General features: G+C 43.4%; 1 protein-coding gene across 1 annotated transcript in view; it reads left to right on the top strand.

Moving 5' to 3' along the window:
- LOC144822877 (solute carrier family 13 member 1-like) overlaps positions 1 to 22,803 on the top strand; it is a 701,886-nt gene extending 679,083 nt beyond the window's left edge. Inside the window, exon 16 of the mRNA XM_078680852.1 lies at positions 21,980 to 22,803. Within this exon, the coding sequence (XP_078536978.1) occupies positions 21,980 to 22,123 (144 nt within the window). The 3' untranslated portion in view covers positions 22,124 to 22,803. The remainder of the gene's footprint in view (positions 1 to 21,979) is intronic.
- The last annotated feature ends 307 nt before the right edge of the window (positions 22,804 to 23,110 follow it).

The raw sequence follows: 23,110 nt of genomic DNA, 5'->3' as shown, positions 1-23,110 counted from the left end.
ATACAATTTTAGGTTCTGAATCACTCTACATTGCTTGATATTAGCTATTCGATGTACATAATTTTAGGTGCTGAACCACTGTATTTTGCCATAGTAAATAGGTCTGTTAGTGACTTAGCGGGTTTTTGAGTGGGTCTGTAACAGTGTGCGCATGTGTCAGTACCCGTGTCAGTGACTGTATAGGTGTGTGAGTACATGTATTAGTATCTGTTTGGGTGTGTTAGTCACCCTTAACTTAAATTCATAACAAATAAATTCATAACTTTACAAGCACATTTTATTGACATATTAGAAAACAATTTAAACCCAACAATTAACAAACATAACATAACTTATTTAACTATTTAAAAATACAGAAACACAATGAAACTTAAACTTTTGATTAACTACCTCAGGAACTCACCAATATACTTACACTGCTGCTATCTATTTACTTTACCTCTCCAAATTTGTAACGGAGCAGGAGTAAGTCAAATTAAATGTAAAATATGTTACAAAAACACACTCAATTTGACAAGGAGGCAGAAACTATTTCAAGTACGAATAAGAATGTTTAAAAATAAAGTAAAACAGTGTTTGGTATGAAAAATGAGGGACACTTAGAGATCTATTATAATGGCGTATGGCGGTGGCGATCAGCCCGCCATTATTCACCACCCGCCTCCCATTTCCCCAACCATATTAGTATGGTGGGGGGCCCCTGCAGACGGATTCCGCCAGTCAAACAGGTGACCGGGCAGAAAAGGGTCTTGATATGGTGGCGGTGTCTGCAAGACACCGCCATCCATATCAAGATGCAGGCAGTGATGTGCCTTTTCATGGCGGCGTCTGCATGTTTGGGCCCATTGCGGGCCCCCAGGGGGTTTGGCGGTGCACATTGGAGGTACCATAGGTAACCCCTGCATTTGCATGCACAACATGGAAGGCACCACGTGGTGCCTGCCACGTTGTGCATGCAAATGCACAATGTACATCCACAGCATTGTGGCAGGCGGTGCTATGAGCACCGCCCGCCACAATGTTGTGGATGGGGGATGCCATCGCCACCATGGAGGTGGCATCCTAATTGCTGGTGCGGGACCGCTAGGGTGGCGGGCGGGCGGAAGTCCGCCCGCCATCCTAATAGATCCCTAAGTTGAGAAAAGCAGCACTCAAACAAAAATAATATATTGCAAGTGTGGTTGATAAAGTGTTTCTTCTGAAGTGCAAACTATTTATTTGGATACAAACAGAATGAAAACACTGGTTAAAACAATGTTGTTTATAAAGGAAAAGAGACCCCAAAAAGCCTTATTAATAAAAGTAACGTTTGAAAAATTGTGAAAGGAGAATGGATGCGCATGTCTACTACTGAACCTTACTATAATGAAGAAAGCTACTTACAAGAGAATGAATTAGTGTATGCAGTTTAACCCCTTCCAGGCTGATGACGAGCTCAGCTCATCATGATCGTTACCTGCCGTGCGCTCATGACGAGCTGAGCTAGTCATGAACCGCGAGTTTTTGAAAACCGCCGCGCACAGCGGGAAAAGCCGCCGCAGCGATGCGGTTAAACAACTGGCAGATGTTACGAAGTAACCGTAGTACCATTACAAAAGAAGAGATCATTCTCAGAAATGTAGCGGAAGAGATAGGTGAAGAGGTATAAGGAAGGTGTAGACATCCTCCAGTGTATAAATGGTAGTGCAGTAGTATTCATATTATATGCCAGGAGAACATTGATATAGTAGAACCCCACCCATGTACTTGCAGTGCTGCTGTCTATTTACTTTACCTCTGCAAATAATGGTGTGAATTTCAGGAACACCAACTTAGTTTCTAACCCTGAGTTGTGCAGAATATCCATGGGATCACTTACAATACTTTCTGAGCGAAACAAACTCTAACAGTAAAGGTATCACCCACTGAGCTCCAGAAAGGGCTTAAAAGTATAGTTGTGCATTTTTCATTAGATGGCAAACATAATATTGAAACTGTGGGTGTATAGAGAGATTTGGAAGAACCGCTTGTTAATCTAGTGAATGGTGTGCTCACAAAAAAACTGAAAAATCTGACAGGAACTAGTGGAAATAAATAAGGTGAAGACAGCTACATTATATCATAAAGACAATATTGTTTACTATAAAGATATAGGAGTCTATTACGATGGCCGCCCAGCACCGCATCGGCAACAGGGACCGCCCGCCATAGGTGCGGCGGTCACGCCATGCCAATCAGGATGCAACCGCCACCATGGAAAAAGATAGATGATATTTACATAGCTCTACAGTCGCAGAGGAACTCTCTTAGTTCGGAGGATTTCTCTCAAATTAAACGACTGGAAGCTTGGAATAAAGATGCCTCTCAGCCCCTTGAACATTTCCCTGCTCTTTCTTTAGAGGATCTTAACAGTCTGCTGGACAAAACAAAATCTTCATCCCCACTTGATCCAGTTCCTCTGAAACAATTTAAGAATTGCAGAGAGATCATTCTTCCTCCGATGCTGGAAGTAATGAATGGAGCCTTGGAACAGGGCATTTTTCCTTCACTTTGGAAGAAAGCCATTGTAAAGCCGCTGCTTAAAAAGACCACCTTAGACCCTGGAGAACTGAAGAACTTTAGACCGATCTCCTTGCTGCCGGCCCCTGCTAAGATGTTGGAGACCCATTTGAATTTCCATCTTTCAAACTTCCTTGATACCTCGGGTTTCTTGGATGGGTCCCAACATGGCTTTAGAAAGCTGCATAGCACTGAGTCTGCCCTGACGAAAGTCATGGATAACATCCGCAGAAAGGTGGATTTGGGTCAAACCACCGTACTGGTGCTGCTAGATCTTTCAGCAGCATTCGACACCCTGTCTCCTCTTACCTTAACATCTAGGTTAAGGGAGGCAGGGGTCGAAGGACCGGCTCTTAGTCTCCTGAGCTCCTTTTTACATCAACGAGAGCAGCGTGTCATGCTAGGTGAGTACCTCTCCCCTGCTAAGTCTTTGCAATGTGGGGTGCCACAGGGGTCGGCATTGAGTCCGACCCTGTTTAACATCTACGTGGCCCCCCTTGCAAGACTAGTAAGATCTCAGGGGATGGAGGTAGTGTCGTATGCCGACGACACGCAGATTATGGTATCCCTGACTCACTCTGTGAATGAAACCGCATCGAACTTTAGGGCCTGCATGCAACTTGTTGCAGAATGGATGATTTCCAACTCCCTAAAGTTGAACGGTGATAAGACAGAGGTCCTGGTCTTTGGCATGTGGTCAGGTGATTGGTGGCCTCCTTCTCTAGGTAGCTGCCCTATACCTACACAATCTGCTAGGAACCTTGGCGTCATCTTTGACGCTAAGCTCTCCATGGAGCTCCAGGTCAATAGAACGGTGGCTACCTGTTGGGGTGTCATCAAGACCCTGAAAAGGATCATTCACTATCTGTCCCCACAGGCACGGAAACAGGTGGTGATCGCCCTTGTTGGCTCAAGGCTAGATTACTGCAACTCACTGTACGCCGGGGCCAACAAGGGCCTGCTCCAGCGTTTGCAGGTCATCCAAAACGCGGCAGCTCGGTTTGCTCTCGCTCTGCCTTGGTTGGCTTCTATGACCTTAGCGAGGAAGAACCTCCATTGGCTCCCCATTCCCTCTAGGATTACTTTCAAACTCCTCTGCCTAACATATAAGGCTTTAACTGCAGGCTCGGCTGATGCCCTTGGGTCGTTACTTATTAGATATGTTCCGACCAGATGCCTACGTTCTAGTGAGCTTAGTCAACTGGTGATTCCCAGAGCCAAGAAGGCTAGATGGGGGAGTAAAGCTTTTTCCATACTAGCACCTCAGATGTGGAACTCACTCCCCCTGGAAATTAAACTACTGCCTTCCCTTGCCCTCTTTAGGAAGTCACTGAAGACTTGGCTCTTTAGCAATGCATATCAGTAGGCTCTGTTTCTGTCCGCTAACAGCCTGTTATTTGACTTAGGCGCCTTGACGCCCACTGGGCATAGCTGCGCGTTATAAATGATATTTAAATTAAATTAAATTAAATGGCGGTCGGATCCTGCATTTTTTACATTGCGGCGGGCGGTGCTGTCAGCAGCACCCGCCGCAATGTGAAAAATGCATGTTGTGCATTTGCATGCACAACGTGACAGGCACCGCACGGTGCCTAACACCTTGTACATGCAAATGTAGCGGGGGTACCATAGGTAACCCCCATGTGCAACCCCCACCCTCCCGACACCCTGTGGGCCCGCAACGGGCCCCCAACAACAAGGGCTGCATGCCTTTCCATGGCGGCATCGCCACCATGGAAAGGCCAATTTCCGCCATCATCATAATATGGATGGTGGTGTCTTGCAGCCCACCATATTGTGACCCTTTTCCGCCCAGTCGACCGGCAGAAAAGCTGCGGAACGTCTCTCCATCCGCCGCGGACCCCCCAGCCATGCTAATATGGCGGGGTGTCAATCAGGTATGGATGGCGGGCATATCGCCCCCGCCGTGCCGGCGGTGGCTACGGCCGGCCCGGCGGGGGCAATACGCCTGCTATTCTAATGGGCCCCTTAGATGTTGTCTAACATGGAAGTTGCATGGAGAAAGAAATGTTGCCTTCAAGTGGACAGTTTGAAAAAGTGGATAGAAGCAGATCTGTAGAAATATATGAGCATTACAGTATCCATCCACTACATTCAAAAGAGGCTCTGGAAGATGCCATTGAACTATATCGGTTCACTGATAGAATATCAACCCCCAAATATCAACCCCCTAAATATCCCATACAAACTATCGATGTAAAAAATAATATCGATTTTAATATATATATGAAAAATAATAAAATTAACTTTAAGAAAATGTATTGGATTATAATACATTTTAACAAATATAACAAATAACATTTATTTTAAAAATGTCATCATGCGTATATAAAATGTAATGAAGATGTATATATTTACATCTAACCCCAGCTGCTATGCCCGAATGCTACTCTCTCGTTTTAGGTTTGGTACCTTCTTCCGTTTGATTACCTTCCCCCATGTTAATAATTGGGCTATGGAAAACTTAATCTGTCCTTGTGATGATACATCTGTCCAGTCAAGCATTCATTGTGCCTTCTTTTGTAAATTTTATGAAATCCCGCGGGGGACCTTTCTGAAACTGATTTTAAAGCAATGGGGCATTCGTACTTGCAAACTTGCTTTTATCAGACTTCAGCAACTAGAAAACGATTTTGTAATTTTTGCAGTTTCTGGTTTCTTAAAACTTGTCATAAAATTCCGGATTTCAATGCATTAACCTGTTCGATGAATCCTATTATTAACTGTGATAACTGATAAACTTTTGGGGACAGAGGCATAGCTACTCGCACGCCGTGAGGGCAACGGCTCGTAAATTTAACTCTCCTACCTGACCGCCGTGAGGGCAACGGCTCTGGTGACATCAACCCCTGCGTCGTGAGGGAAACGGCTGGGGCTTCCAACGCGAGCGGTGGGAGAACTACACCTCCCAGCTGCCCCGGCGCACCGGGAACATCACAGACGCGCCCGGAGGCGCTTGAAAAGAGCGGAACGCCTCCCTCTCCGCGGGACGCTCGCGGGCGGCGCCGGGCTAAGCCCGGGACAAGGGCGGGACAGTCTACGGCAGTCCAAGGCAGGAACAGGCAGGGCTGGGCCGCCCCCATTACATCTACCAACAAGATGGGTAAGCGAAAAAATTTTGCCACTGTGGATGATGGGGGGAAATAAGCCTCTCCCACTACAACACAACCTATCCCAGACCAAGGCGTTCCCCTAGAGCCTGATGTTATTATTGTGAAACCGACTTCTGCCCCTGGCTTGACACAAGTTTGTGCCCCTACAGTTTTGCTACCCATTTTGCCTCAGGCCCCGGTCGCAAAAACAAAACCCATATCGGAAAAGAGGAAAAAGGAAGAGAGGGACATCGACGCTAGAAAAGTGGTTGCGGACACTCTGGAGGATCATCTTGATACCCTTTTTGAGGAACGGATTGAACCTTTGTTAGTGGGCATTGCCAAGGACATCATTGACACTATGAACACATGCCTTGAAGGATTGTTAAAAAAATGTGTGTTGATCGATGAATTAGTTAAAAAACGTAATACTACCCTCTCTTCCCAAAAAAGGGCCCATATTGGGAACTGAAGGACTCTCCCAACCCCGGGCGAAGCCGTTGTTACCATCACCAATAAATAACACAACGGTTGTAAATAGTGTAGGGGCAGGTATGAATGGGAAGCCACAGCGCAACATAGGGAACATCCAGAACCACCCAGGGACATCCAATATCCCACAGGGGGGCCCAACTATAGCAGGGGAGCATACGCACCTAGAATGCAAGTCTCATTTACATCTACCCCCAGCAGTAGCACCTTTTGTGGCAGTTTTCATAGGGGTCCCCTTGTTAAAAGAAGGAGAAGTTGAATCCACTGCTACACTTATGAGGAAGGATAAAAAATGGTGTGACGATACTAGCAGCGGAGAAGCAAAAACCTCCACCAGGATTATTTTTGCTAGAAGGGTGGGTAGGGTGGGGCACCGAGCCAAAATTGTGAAAGGTGATTGTGTGGTGGTAAACTTTGACAACGCATATTGTCCAAATAGCTTGTTCTGGGATGGGTCTGAGATACGAGAAAACGATACCCTTAGAGCGGCCCCCTTAGGGTTTTTTTATCCTCCATTAAGGGGGAAGTTTCAACCCAAAATACACACGAACACACTTCTTAAGACAGTGATAGCGGGAAATGAGTGGCAAATAGCATCTAGTAAAGTAAAGCAGAGTAGACCTGCTCCCAATAGTGAAGGCCCAAATCTGGATTTAGCAAACAGATTCGCCCCATTAGCTGATTTAAACACTAATGACTGACAACCAGCCCCAACATCGACTCCAACGCTAGTTCCCCCTGAGGTGGCGGCTTCATCCCTATGCACATTTTTGACCTGGAATGTTGCAGGGACGAGAGCCAAAAGGTCAGACCCCACTTGGGTTAATTATATCTCCAGACACCAGGTGATAGCTATCCAAGAAACCTGGGACACTTCACCAAGCTTTCTGCTAGATGGCTTCTCAAGTTTCACAATATCAGCAACCCCAAGCAGTGCAGGGAGAGCGAAAGGGGGTCTTACTTTACTCTTCTCTCTAGAGTTAGCAGGGTCATTTAAGCAGTTGGATTCAGGTTCACCCAATATTTTAATAATAGAATGGATTGTTTCCCCAGGGTGTACCCTACTTGTAATTAATTGTTATAATTCATGGGTACGAAAAACAGAAACGGAACATGTGGACCTCCTGGAGAACTTCCTGAATAATTATAGTCAAAATACACATATTCCTTTTGAGCTCCTTTTGATGGGAGATTTTAATATCCATCAATGCAAACTATTGTGCCACGCAGGTGTTTTAGAGGGCCTGAATGGAGCTGATACCCCGCATTTTGAACACACTAAAACGGGGGAAGCGCTCGAACTACTGCTAGCTAGTTTTAATATGTATGAACCAGCCAATACAGGGGGAAATGAGACGGTACCCACTTACAAAGGCTCGACCAATGGGTCGGTTATTGATTATATATTTACTTCCCCAGGCCTTATTCCTAAGGTGAAAGAATATAAGGCAATTGCAAACAACTGGGAAAATCCCGGGTTTGCACCAAGGCTGTGCCCAGTGACCAGGGAAGACGGCTTAAATGGGGCAGGGTTGTGCAGGAAACGTTCATGGATACCTTATTGCCTAAAATTGAGGGGTCACTTGAAATTTGTATGAACCTAACCACTCCTAACCCCCAAATTATAGTAGCTATTTGTGCACAAACTGCCAGGGACCTCATGACCCCCCATCACGATTCCCTCCAAAGCCTCTTAAATGGTTTGATACCAAATGTTCACGGTCGCATAGATCCTTGAAACGAGCCTTAAATGCTAATGTAAGGGACAAGGTCCTTATTTCTAACTTGAGGCGGGAATACAAAGCAAATATTAAGGAGAGGAAAAAGGCGATCAAAAATAATGCATGGAACGATCTCCTCACTACAGATGTCCTCAGAGATAGTAAGCGATTTTGGGACATTATAAACCATTCTTTCTTTTCGGGGGACGATAACACTGTCTTAGACTGTGTGATCCCTGATGAGAAGTGGGTCCAGCATTTTAGCAATGTATATGGCGGTAAGTGCAGTGTAACAGCTAGAACTACAGAGGGGGGCCACTACTCACCCGCAGTGGAGTTTACTGAGGAGGAGGTCCACAAAGCAATAATGGAGTCTACTAAAAACAAGACGCCTGGCCCCGGCGGTGTGCCGGCGGACTTTTTTAAATACTCCCCGACACTTTGGTCTAAAGTTTTAACTAGAGTCTTTAGGGCAATAACTGAAGGGACCTTCCCTGATACATGGGCAACATCTATCATAGTACCCATTTTTAAAAAGGGAAACCGGGAGGATCCTGGGTGTTATCGCCCTATTTCCCTCATCGATTCTGCCTTTAAGATCTTGGGCAGAGTCTTATTAGCCAAACTGAGGGAAAATCTAGAGATGTGCGGGGGGCTCTCGAATATCCAATATGGGTTTCGAGAGAAGTGGGGCACCCTGGAACAATGTTCAAACCTGCATTTGTTGGTCTCTAAATACACGGTGGCCGGGGAGGGGTCAGTATATTTGGCCTTCATGGACCTCTCCTCGGCCTTCGACCTGGTGAACAGGTCTAAGCTATGGTCCCTTTTACTTGAGATTGGGATAGAGGCACATTTAGTAGCTCTCATTGCTAGTTTGCATCAGGACCTCTCAGCTAAAATAAGGGTCTCTAGGGACGGCAGGTGCACAGACAGTTTTAGGTCTGAAAAAGGGGTGCGCCAGGGCTGCATCCTGGCCCCCCTTCTCTTTACCATCTATATAAATGGGCTGGGGAAATACCTGGAAGCAGGGATGGCCGACGTGCCGCGTATAGGAGGAGAGCAGGTTCCAGCACTCCTATACGCGGACGATGCTGTGTTAATTGCCCGTACGGGCATTGGTCTACAGGCCCTTTTGGACCGATTTGGCTCCTTTATGGAGAATCTTGACTTAAAAGTTAACGTAATGAAGTCACACACCATGATTGTAGGCCGCAAAGGAAATACGTTGCATGCAAAATCTTTTATTTGTAAGGGTGAGGTTCTTTCCAGGGTCCCTGTTTTCCCATACCTGGGGGTTCTTTTTGATCAGAGAGGTTCCTGGGTCCCCCAGATTAAGGCAAAGAGCATAAGCTTAGCCCAATCAACATCAGCCCTGTTGGCTTTTACAAAAAGACTAGGGGCCAAACCAATGGAGGCAGTGATAAAGGTATACAATAGCAAGTGCACCCCAATTGCCATGTATGGGTCTGCCTTGTGGGGATATGTAAATCTGGATAAAATCCAGAGGGTGGAAAATGGGCTCATTAGACAATTTTTATCTGTCCCCAAACCCACCCCTACTTTTACGATTCATGAGGAAATGGGTTTGACCTATATTACTGATAAACTGAAATTAGCCCCACTTCTTTTTTGGGCTAAAACATGGTTGAACCCCGAGTTAACACTCAACCATGCTATCCTCAAAGATGTAACCTCCAGGGACCAGGCCATGAGAATACCTTGGTTGAAATACATCAGAGCTGCATTTGCTATGCTTGGGAGACCGGAGCTTTTTGCTGTACCAACTAACATCAGAAGGGAAGACATCAGGTGGATTAAGCAGGAATTTCTGGAGAGGGCTTGCCTGGAGAGAGTTGGCACTGAGGAAACCCTCTGTAAGAGCTTACATGGTTTTAACCACTACCTCATCTCTGGAACCATATTTAAAAATTGTTACCAACCCACTTTACAGAGTCTTGTTAACAAAATTTAGGATGAACTTGATTCACTATTCACTTGGTAGTTTCCCGTGTGGACAAAACCAGAAGACGGTCCGCCCTGTGATTGGCACCAGTTTTCGAACCAGGATACCCTCCATTTTAAATTTTTTTGTGGTTTGTATACCGCTGAGAGGGCAAAATATTTATTACCTGTCCTGAAGACTGCTGGCTTTACTCAAGTAAGGCCAGCGCTAATTTTCCTCCAATCACTAGCGGACATCCATACCATTTTTAGTGTTGCATGCTTCCTAACAGCTACCTTCAGATTAAGGAACAAAAGAATTCCCCAGAGTGCTTTATTTTAATCTTATTTTAAATATGGTTTTATCAGTAACCAATTTTAATTATTTGTAAACATTAGGAAACAATGAGATTAATAATTTATTGTCATAATTGGTAATCAAATTCACTGATGTGTTTTTTAAAATTTGTTTTGTATTGTATCTTGCCTTTTATGATTTTAACAAAAATCGAATAAAGTGTATTTTGACTTGACTTGACTTGATAAACTTTTGTTCTCACCTATTTATTATCGTATTTTAAAAATCGTGTATAAATTATTAAATGTTCAGGGCACTTTTTACTGTAATTTTCGCTTTTATGATTTTCTTTTAAAAATCGAATAAAGCTTTTGAATCTCCGAATCTCCGTATATATTTACTTTAAAACAATAAACTATTAATTTTATTTATTTTATAATTTACTAAATATATAACAATATATATAACAATATATACTGATGAACGCCACTATGGAATAAAAGATTCATGCACTAATTGAACGTTTGGAGCTCGTTTGTGGTTTGTACCTGTCGCAGGCGTCTGAGGACTCCGAAGTTTCAGGACTGCTGTGATAAACAATATATATATATATATATCTCGCAACAGAAACCTCCGTTCAAGGAGCCCCGACCCTTCAGGGCAGCCTCTCAACAGCAGGCACGGAGAGGCCTGCCAAATCACTACAAGTGAACAGAAACACAGAGGCCCGTTTCCGGAGTCAGCAGCCTCTTAATCAAGGACACAGCAGCACCAATGCTTCCCATAGCCCTACATGTTTCGGCGCTCTGCCTTGATCACGGGAGGAAGCAGTATGCAAAGTGCGTAGGTGCAAGCTGTTTTTAAAAAGGTCATTGGTCACATGAATGAATAAGCATATATATATATATATATATATATATATATATATATATATATATATATACCAGTAACATAAAATATATTTCAAATTAAAACATTAAACTATTTAAAAGTCTTTAAACTTAAATTTTCCACTCAAGTCATTGCAACAGTAGGGAAAGAGTTGGATAGCAGAGGGGTAAAATGTACTATTCCCACTCCAGTTAGCGCAACAGTAGGGAAAATGTTGGATAGCAGAGGAATAAAAAAGACTATTGACACTCTAGTGTGTGTAACAGTATGGAAAGTGTTGGATAGCGGAGGGGTAAAAATTACTATTCCCACTCCAGTGAGTGCAACAGTAGGGAAAGTGTTGGATAGCAGAGGGGCAAAAATTACTATTCCCACTACAGTGAGTGAAAAATTAGGGAAAGTGTTGGATAGCGGAAGGGTAAAAATTACTATTCCCACTCCAGTTAGTGCAACAGTAGAGAAAGTGTTGGATAGCGGAGGAATAAATATAACTAATCCCACTCCAGTGAGTGCAGCAGTAGGGAAAATGTTGGATAGTGGAGGGGTAAAAGGGACTATTTCCACTCCAGTGAGTACAACAGTAGGGAAACTGTTGGATGGCAGAGGGGTAAAAAATAATATTCCCACTCCACTTAGTGCAACAATAGGGAAAGTGTTGGATAGCGGAGGGGTAGAAAATACTATTCCCACACAAGTTAGTCCAACAATAGGGAAAGTGTTGGATAGCGGAGAGGTAAAAAATACTATTCCCACTCCAGTGTGTGCAACAGTAGGGAAAGTTTGGATAGCAGAGGGGTAAAAATTACTATTCCAACTCCAGTGAGTGCAACATTAGGGAACGTGTTGAATAGCAGAGGGGTTAAAAATATTATTCCCACTCCAGTGAGTGCAACAGTAGGGAAAGTGTTGGATAGCGAAGGGGTAAAAATTACTATTCCCACTCCAGTTAGTGCAACAGTAGGGAAAGTGTTGGCTAGTGGAGGAATACAAATTACTGTTCCCACTCCAGTGAGTGCAGCAGTAGGGAAAATGTTGGATAATGGGCGGGGGTAAAAATGACTATTCCCACTCCAGTGTGTACAACAGTAGGGAAAGTGTTGGATAGCGGAGGGGAAAATAATACTATTCCCACTCCACTTAATGCAACAATAGGGAAAGTGTTATATAGCAGAGGGGTAAAAAATACTATTGTTAAATCAATGAGAACTAGTCTGTCAAGACCTGATTTGAGACTCAGAGCTGTGTGTTGTTGACAGAAAAAGAGAGAAGGCAAACTTCTTTCTTTTTCATCAAGCCCTCACCCACCAACCTAGTTGGTGGCATGCTTCATCATCGGGCCCACCTGGTGACACCGAGTGTGTCCCTGGTGTGCTACTACGCCTGTATTACAGCAGAGCTGTTATATTACTGAGTGTGCAGTGAAGGTGAAGTGAAGGTGAAGTTGAAAACTGTCCAGTGGTCCCAGTCCCCAAAGGGATTAACTTTAATATTTGAGCCTCTGGCAGTAATAAAAACAAGGCGAAGGGTGAAGGTGGAGTGGTATTTAGGAAACTCCTGCATCCATGCCTGCCACTTAGTGCAGGGAAATAAAGGGGGTAGCATAGGTACCCCTCCCAGTGCACCACCATCTATCCCCAACACAAGATGGGCCCGCAACAGACCACCAAAACCAATCCCCGCCAGCCTTTCAATTGCGGGTCCACCGTCATGGCAATGCTGGCTGACGCCAGCATCGTAATTTGGTGGGCGGAGCCTGCAAGGCACCTCCACCATTTTACAGATGTTGATCGTTCTGCCATGCAATCAGAATGATTGCCTGTGGCGGATCCGTGGTGGGTGGCCTTTATGCCCGCCATGGTCGCGGTCCGGTTCCCCCGCCATCCTAATATGCCAGGTGGGGAATAGTTGTCCGATGGCCGAGGGCCAGCCCCCGCACGGCTGGCGGGCCTTCCGCCATCGTAATCGGGCCCTATATTTTTACGAACAATATCATTACTTCTCTATTTTAAAAAAATTATATTTCTTACCTAAAAGTCGATATTCTTGACTACGCTATTCTTGCTGTTGATATTTCTGTGTCACAATACTTCCAACTCAAAATTTGTGTGAGTGGACATTTCCAACTCGATATTCTGTCTGCATACCAACTATATCACATCAAACAAGCTAAAAGAACTCCAATGAGTGCCTGGAGAAATGTTTTTTCAAGTTGCTTCTTCTCAGTTTTCTGTGAAAAGTATAAAACACCTTCCTAAAAAAACAACGGTACTTTTAAGAAACAATGCAAAGGTACGCCATAAAATCCTCCCAGTAGTAGTCACACCGTTTCGGACTAACCCTAAATTTTGACATGCACTCCTTTGGGGTTAATTCATATTTACTAACAAGGACCTCCTTTATAGTGGGATACCTCAGCCTCTTCCCCTTCTCTAGATCCAATATGTTCACTCCAAAGGCACCTCTACAATCCTTCGACGAGATCCTGTGTACCTCTACAACTACTACTTATGCCAGAAACAACTTGTCTATATCAAACCTCTCCTTAAAGTCAGGCTCCAAGTCTCTGAATATAATAACTCCTTCTTCTACACTGTATACAACAGTGATGATCACTCTATTTTTGTAGACTCCAACAATTATTTGGCCTTCAAGTGCACCTCCTTCACACTCCAGCCAGCAAGCCCCTTTTTCTCCTCCAAAGCTCTCGTAGCCTCACTTCTTCTCTCCTCTACACCCAACTGGCCAGCTACAGCCTCAGGTCCCACTCAGCCTGTCTGTCTTTGAGTTCCTCAGGGGACTGGGTTTGGGAGGAGACAGTACTTCCTGCACCGTATCCAATATAGAAGTATCTTTCTGGGGGATTCCCTTACTCCTTTGGAGACTTTACTCACTCATTTCTCCACCCCTCTCCCTCCATCTGAAAACCACAATCCAGTGGGGCCCTGATTCTAAGGCAACTATAATCACGGTTCTCCCTTTTCAAGAGTACTAGAGTAGTCCTCTTTAACCTCTTCTTGTGGTGTAGGTTGCAATCTGCAGATTTCCCCCCAGACTCTAAAGGCGAACTAGTACTCAAACTTGGATGTACACATGAGTAAATGGGTGTGTGATTGATTGGGGCAGTCAGTGTCTGGCTAGATGGGTAATAACATAACTGCTATTGTGAGCGTGTAACTAGGCCTATAAGTGCCTCCCTGACTGAGTGTGTGCAAATTGCATACTATTAAATTATATACTATAAGAAAACACATTCATTCATACTAGCATAATACAATTAACATACAGTCAGTATAGCAATTCCTTTTTCTCCTTTTCTGCTCAATGCATTTTGAGCTAATATTCTCATCTAAGCAGCCTTCTTTTTCCTTTCTACTATACTGTCTCAAAGCTACACATTTTCTTTCACCCCACATACATTCAATATTTAATTTTCTGAATATTTTTTTATGTACCACAATCTAATTAACAAACCTGTAAAAGCTCTTTGCTGCTCTCTCAGTTTTATTTCTATGTCTGGTTGCATCTGTTTTCATTTAAAATCTTCTGTCAGAACTCTTGTAAACCACCTCTTCTCTCAGTAGAAAAGTAGGTAAAATGGCTACTCCTCACCATGTGCTCTTACTTATGTTACTCTAGTTAACAAATCACATACTTCCTTTCATCTTGCTCTTATTGTTATACCACTTCAGTATTTCTTTAACTCTTTCCATTTTTTCTGCAAAGAAGCCCAATTTGGTTGGGTTTTTTCATGAATCAGACTTTGACTTTGAACGTTTTGAACAGCAATTTTATTCAAGAGTCCCTACATTTCATCATTTGGCCAGTGAACAAGAGCTTTATTAGCTTGAAACGCGTATGGCTGCTGTGAAGGATTTCAACATGCTGACAGCCGATCACCTGTGGCGTCGTGTGCGGTAACCCTTACTTGTGTGGTGGCTTCATAAGGGCAACCTTGGTGGAGAGAATATATATATATATATATCACATGAAGAGTTGCCATTAGCTTGGGGCGCACACAAAAACACAAGTAGGACTCACTGCTTCTTTTGCTACGGGGTCCGTTTATTCATTAGAAACCGGCGTTCCTTTCAATGTAATTAATGCAAGGTCCTACGTGTTTCGAGGCTCCTGCCTCTTGATCACGGACCGGAACTGATTATGGCAGCTTCCTCGCACCAAGTTCCCCATTTGAATCTGCAGTACCTGCCCCCAGGTGGACTGACTTTGGTGTACAGCCTGCAGGTATGCTGGGACTTGTGGTTCAAAGTTCATTGACCTTTCCCGAGGTGGCTGTCAATAATCCTGTTCTTTTGACTGCTGTCACCCTCCAGTGGGTGTTTGTAAAGGAGAGGCCAGTCTCTATATTTGAAATGAACTTGTTTTTTCCGCTTTGCGGGGCTCTCGTGTCCCACTGCAGTCCATAAATTTAATTTCACGGCGGTGCGCTCCCCACGACCCTGGCCTCCATCTAAATTTCGACCCTTTAATTTGTGTAAGAGTGAAACGAGTGGAAATGTCCTGTTAAGGAATAGTCATGTATATTTTTCAGAACTTGTGTCTATTTCTAATGAGTCATTGGTAGGTCACTTTTGGGCTGTTTGAATAGATTACACAGTTCCCTGTGAAATATTGATGCAATATTTATTCTTCTGCTGTCTGTACAATTTTTCACTGATATGAGCACTACCTGGAAAATACGAAAAGTATGTTTTGCAATGAAGGGCAGTGAGTCCAAATGTCTGTGTAACTTTGCCACGATGAATTCCATGTAATCTATAAATGCTGGTGCAGAATAACAACAGTGCAATCCGTTTAATGTAGCAATGTTGTGATTGTATATTTCATGGCAACTAATTTCTGCCGGTGATTCTAGTGCAGCACTAGTTTTTATTGAGTATGTTTACTGGTTCATGAGTTCATAACGCATAATCTGCTGGGCAAAAGCATCTCTTTGGGGTATTTATTTATTTTGAAAGACCAATGGTGGACTTGTGCAAGCAGATTATTTTTTCCCCTTAAGCATCTGAGATGCGGAAACAGGTTTGACCCTCACTCACCCTCACCCCCCTCACCCTCCTCACCCTCACACACCCTCACTCACCCACACACCCTCACCCTCACACCCTCACACACCCTCACCCTCACACCCCCTCAACCTCACACCCCCTCACCCTCACATACCCTCACACCCCCTCACACCCCCTCACACATCCCCTCACCCTCACACCCCCTCACCCTCTCTACCGCCCTCACTCACTCTACCGCCCTCACTCACTCTACCGCCCTCCCTCTATCTATTGCCCTCCCTCTATCTATCGCCCTCCCTCTTTCTATCGCCCTCCCTCTATCTATCTATCGCCCTCTATCTATCTATCGCCCTCTCTCTATCTATCTATCGCCCTCACTCTATCTATCTATCGCCCTCACTCTATCTATCGCCCTCACTCTATCTATCTATCGCCCTCACTCTATCTATCTATCGCCCCCACTCTATCTATCTATCGCAGCACCACAGCATCATTCAGGGGCACCACAACATCACTATGCGCTACCACAGCATCACTCAGCACCACCACAGCATCACTCAGCACCACCACAGCACCACTCAGCACCACCACAGCACCACTCAGCACCACCACATTATCACTCAGCACCACCACATTATCACTCAGCACCACCACAACACCACCACCACCACAGCACCACTCAGCACCACCACAACATCACTCAGCAGCACCACCACAGCACCACTCAGCAGCACCACCGCAGCACCACTCAGCACCACCACAACATCACTCAGCAGCACCACCACAGCACCACTCAGCAGCACCACCACAGCATCACTCAGCACCACCACAGCACCACCACAGCATCACTCAGCACCACCACACCACCACTCAGCACCACCACTCAGCACCACCACTCAGCACCACCACAGCACCACTCAGCACCACCACAGCATCACTCAGCGCAGCCACAGCATCACTCAGCGCAACCACAGCATCACTCAGCGCAACCACAGCATCACTCAGCACCACCACATCACCACTCAGCACCACCACATTATCACTCAGCACCACCACATTATCACTCAGCACCAGCACAGCACCACTACCACCACAGCACCACTCAGCACCCCCACAACATCACTCAGCAGCACCACCACAGCACCACTCAGCAGCACCACCACAGCACCACTCAGCACCACCATAGCACCACCCAGCACCACCACAGCATCACTCAGCACCACCACAGCACCACTCAGCACCACCACAGCACCACTCAGTGCAACCACAGCACCACTCAGCACAACCACAGTATCACTCAGCGCAACCACAGCATCACTCAGCGCAACCACAGCATCACTCAGCGCAACCACAGCATCACTCAGCGCACCACAGCATCACTCAGCGCAACCACAGCATCACTCAGCGCAACTACAGCATCACTCAGCGCAACTACAGCATCACTCAGCGCAACCACAGCATCACTCAGTGCAACCACAGCATCACTCAGCACCACAACAGCATCACTGGTTCAAATATGTTCTCTCAATGTTTCAAGCTTTTTTACAAATGTCAAAAAAAATTTTTAATATTTCACTTCTGTTCTTGGATTTTCATCACAATAAAATACACAAAAGTTATTTTCAAAAGTTTAAGCTATTGCCATTATAAATTACAATCACTTTTATTTAAGTATTAATTATTTGAAAAAATTAAAAGCCATTGTTATTTGTAATATCAATACATCTAAGTCACGTAAATACAAAACATGTTGCATTACAAATGCTATAGGTGTCACATTCGCGAAAGTTATAACTATTGGCATTGTAAATGACAAAGCTATCAATTTAGCTATTTTAAAAACCAACGCATAAATAAAATAATTGTCATTTACAAGACCAATAGCTCCAACTTTTCTAATGCGAGACCTATTGCATTTCCAATGCTTGTTGTAGAAGAAGGCACGTCTAACTCCAGGGTAGATTAATTAAAAAAATTAGGCTTCCTCTCCGCTCTTCACCCTTACCTGTAGTAAGAGTGGAATGAACTTGTGAAAACATAAACCCTTCCACCCAAATCATCGCAAACGTAACATCAAAAGTGGAGGAAAATATTGCATCATCCCACAAACTCCACGGTGGGTGATATTGCTGCACCATCCCACAACCACGTAAAAGTGGTAGACAACAACACAATCGCAACAGTTGGTGGTAATTGTACCATCCCACATGTCGGGAGACGTGCTCCAAACAGTTATTTCACTGCACACCAATAAAATATATTAACTGGTGGATGTACCCATTAATATGAACAACCTAAATACCATGGCTGCAAATTAACAAGCACTAAACACTAATAAGTCACACTCTCCCAACCCAAACACTGCTATACAAAAATTGACAAGTCATTGGCTTACTGAAACTGCTCGATGAACAAAACACCGTTTTTTTTCTCGCAATTTCAAGATAAATCATTTCGTCCATGGGTTAAATCCATAGTGAAGAGAAACCAAAATCATCCGTGTTATGCAATCAGCATTAGAGAGGTCAGCACGTGCAGAACACATGAATAGGTTATAAAATTAAACTCCTTTCGTCGACTTGTTGACCGTAATACTAAAACGGTTCACCATATAACCAAAGGAAGAGGGAACACACACCAGCGTATGCAACACCAAATTTCACCATGACTCCTCCGATGAAGGGAAGCTCACCGGCAACATCGAGCACAGTCAGGGCTTACTCGACGTAGAGTGCCATAAAGTTGAAAAGCAGAAGAAGATGGCAGCACGTATACTCATGGAGCGCCGGGGGGCTCCAGTAACGTTGGTGCTGTAACATGGCTGCGCAGCACACATATGAGGAAACATATGAGGAAACACCATAGAGACCAAGGAGAACTCCACTGAACCTTCACACCAAGGTAAGATTTTACAAGGGACAACACAACACTGTCTGCGGCCCTTTTAAATGGTGCAATAGTAACGGCTAGTATTTTCTCAAAATTACCTCAGTTCCTCTTTAAAATGCTGCATAACATATCTGCAACAGTTACCTCATTTCCTCTGGTCTTAACAACCTATTATTTTCCTGTAATCGACACCATCAACTGCAACTTCGGTTTCTCACAACAGCACTTCAAGCTGCTTCTAGTGTGCTAACGGCATTTCCAGCACATGCTAAACGAACCAGCAACCCATATCCTTGTACACAGCAGGCAGGGAGACACCTTACGTATAGTTCTTGGCAAATTGTTAGAGGATGGTCTCACTTTGCACAAAGAGAAGTGCAATTTTCTGGTGAGTGAAGTTGAATACCTTGGATACCGCATTTCCAGTGAAGGAGTGAGACCGAAACTCAACCTTGTATTTACCATTGTCAATGCACAAACGCTCATTGATATATATATATATATGCTACGCTCCTTCATGAGAATGGTAGAATATTACTCAAAATTTGTAAAGTATTTTGCCACTAAGTCTGAACCCTTGCGAGCTTTACTTAGGAAAGGGCGTAACTTTGAGTGGGGAACTTCTCAAGACAAAGCGTACTCTGGTATTAAGGAAGAGATTTCCAATGCAAAAATCTTTGCTCCATTTCAGTGTAATTTGAAGACTTAACTCACCGTGGACGCAAGCGCAGTTGGTGTGAATGCCGTCCTGTCACAGATACATGGTGGAGTTGAAAGAACAGTTGCCTTTGCGTCTCCTCTCTCTCTAACACCGATATGAATTACTCAGGCATCGAGTGGGAGGCATTGGCAGCTGTTTAGGCCACTTCTCATTTTCACACTTTTATATGGGGGTTTAGAGTGATTCTCAGACCGGATCACAAACCTTTGTTGAAGGTGCTGGCACCCAATGGTTTTAAGAATGTTCAGCTCACCTCGCTAGATTAGCTGTCAAGTTACAAGAATGTGATTTCACAGTTGAATATTTGCCTGGCTGGAAAAATAAAGTGGCTGATTGCCTTTCCAGGTTACTGGACAAATGTGTGAAGGAAGCGAAGTATTCACAGACGAAGTTGTGGCAAGTGTTGTTGAGATCTTAACTGGTATGCACAGTGCAATCTCCAAACGTGAGGGGTTCGAATCTTTAGACAAAGATCAAGAACTCAAAGCTGTAACCAGAATGATCAATGAGGGTGTCAAGAGGGAGAGTACGTATTCTGATGATGTCAACCCATATTCTAAAGTGGTAGAAGACTTGTCTGTTGATCCTGACAACATTCTTGTCAGGTGTGAGATATTCGTTCACCTGTGACACTGAGACATAAATTAATCGCCTTAGCACATGAAGGCCATATGGGACAAACTTTCACTCTCAAAAGGGTGGTGGAGAATTTTTGGTGTAAAATGGATTATGATGTTAAGAGGTGGATTTAGAACTGTATCTCATGTAAAGATTCCGAGAAAAGCTTGAAAGTAGGTGGGCATACTGTCCTACTCTATACTTTTAGGTTCCTTTAAAGATTTTCTTCAAGTAGATTTTTCAGGCTGTAACTACTTGTAGTTTTGGTTTCAATCCACTTGCATGCATAGATTCTTCTTAAATCGTCGCCAAAATATGTTGTAGAAGAAGGCACGTCCAACTCCAGGGTTCATTAATTAAGTAGGTTTATTAGATAAGATGTTATGAAGAGTCACACCAGGAGCAGCCTTCCTGCTGCTCAGCCCATTCTCCAACTGACTCTTTCACTCACCAACATTCCACAGCCACCTCAGACACCAACATTCCACCACCACAGTCACACCGGCTGAGCAGCAGGTATAACAGTTTTCTTGTGTTTAAAAACAGACAAGTCATGTTATTTGCCATCTGATAAATACATACCATTTTATTTTCACGGCTGGGGTAGACGGTACAGCACACAGCAGCGGAAGGTCTCTTAAAGTTTAATCAGAGTTTCATGAATGAATACATGGAAAATGATGGAATTTCCACCAGATGAAGGACGTGCAGGCCGAAATGCACTGTAGTTTTGGTATAATAATGAATAATGCTCACAACGGTATTTAGGACACTGGATTCTTTTTGATTGAAAAGAAATCGCAGCATGATTATGAATAAACATACATAAATCAAAGAACATCTTGGTGTCTTGAAATGGAAAAGCACTGTGGGCACTGGGTTATAATTCAATGCAAATGCTTGCACCTCACAGCACGGCACTCTGGGGACACATAGTGCACACGTTATTTTCCAAATATGCCCAATAATTTGCTGCATAATTTTCACAGTAAATGTTTTTGGCTCCAAGAGATTCAGAAAGAAGACAATGTGCTGCATTGTTTACCTTGTTTCCCCATAATTTAGATGAACTTCATACATAATTAGGTAGTTCACATAATACTAGTAGCCTTTAAAAATGGTACAACTGCAGAAAGGTTTGGGGCTCCCGTCATGATGATGAAATCCATATTTGACACAGAATGTGAAATGTTTTCCGTATAAGGTGCATGTGTATAGAATATATCCAGCTGTACTGCGTGTGATATGCTATTGATTACCATTGTGGAGTGTGAGGATAGCCCCTGACTCACAAGAGACCATCCTTTAACCTTGGTAAAACATTGTGAAATGTGCATTTTCATGCGACTTTATATTGAATTTTGTGCAGCAAAAGCAACCAAACAGGTAACATATGAGGATATACGAACCCAGTTTGTCCAACGTAGGTCCAGAAAGGCTTGATACATGGCAAATACTCAGGATAACTACTGAGTGTGTACATGAGTTTTATATTGTTTTGCTGCCTCTTAATTTATCTTTTAGCGGTATCCTGAAAATTTGGCAGACGTCAGGCCTTCGTGGACCTACTATCCACATGTGTGCACTATAATGTTGTTGTTTCCGCTTTATTTTGTGCTTATGTTGTATTATTGTTGGCATAAAGTGTTACTAAAATATAATTGAAAACGAAACATTTCTGACTTATTTGTATTAATTATAATTTTGTTTTTTTCTTGCTCGAATAGATGAAGACTGGTCTTGGAGTCAATGTTATCAGCCTTATAATTCTTTTATTTGGACTGTATACTTGGGGAATTCCCATGTTTGACCTCAACACTTTTCCTGAATGGGCCCCATTCAGAAATCTGACATCACCATCAACACCATAATGGACTCTTTGTTGCTTTTGAAAGAAAAAGAAACAGGTTGATTGTATGAAGAACCAGCTTACATTTAACTATAGAACAATTAACACATAAATGGTGTTTATGAGATTAACATAATTTGCCAAATTAAAGTATTTGAATCAGGAGGTAACATAAGAATAGCATTATATGCTGTTAATTTTTTAGACACTTTGTTTAAACCTTTAGAAAATGTCCATTCTTAAAACAAGACTCTAACTTACCTGATTTTTGTATTATTTAATAACGTTGCGTCTATTGCTTTTGGAAGCATGATGCACCTTTCTGATAAATAATTTAAGGCCGTGGAATTTAGCATAGTACATTACGAGATCTACTTCTTTTCAAAGAATCGATCCACTGCAATGTCCCATTAACAGTGTGTTTACAATATTCATTTAAGGTGAAAATGATAATTTACTGCATATTCAAGTCCAGCATTGTGGCCAAATGCCACCTTTTTATGACTTACCGTGTTTACATGACATTGACATGTCTTATCTACCACAGTTTGGGAACGTTCAGCAGTACATTTATTTCTTAACAATGGTAAAAAATGTAAGAATGTTTATGCAGTTGGTGTGAGACTGCAGAGAATGTACGGTATTACATGCCTAGGTGCTGTATAAATTTTATCTCTACAAGTTGTTATTAAAACATTCAAGTTTTTGTAAAGAATTTGTTTTCATTTTGACTTTTTTCAAAATAAAAAATGTGTGTTAGTGAAATGTTACAAAATCTGACCACATACTTTTGGAACCATACCTTCTATTACCTTCTAATTTAAACACACAGGAAGCAACAAACGCGATGAACACTTAATTGGAACCTTCATTCAGAATGGTAAACATGTGACTTGAAAACGATGTAACGGTGCAATGGGCCGCGTATTTGTGAGCAGACCCATAAAGACTTGGGGCGTTAGAAATCACGTCTTAGATTATCGATATCTCAGCTAAAAATGCACACACA

Source organism: Lissotriton helveticus, chromosome 3_1 (assembly GCF_964261635.1).
Source record: "Lissotriton helveticus chromosome 3_1, aLisHel1.1, whole genome shotgun sequence".
Classification (NCBI taxonomy): domain Eukaryota; kingdom Metazoa; phylum Chordata; class Amphibia; order Caudata; family Salamandridae; genus Lissotriton; species Lissotriton helveticus.
This window is presented reverse-complemented; position numbering and strand designations above follow the sequence as displayed.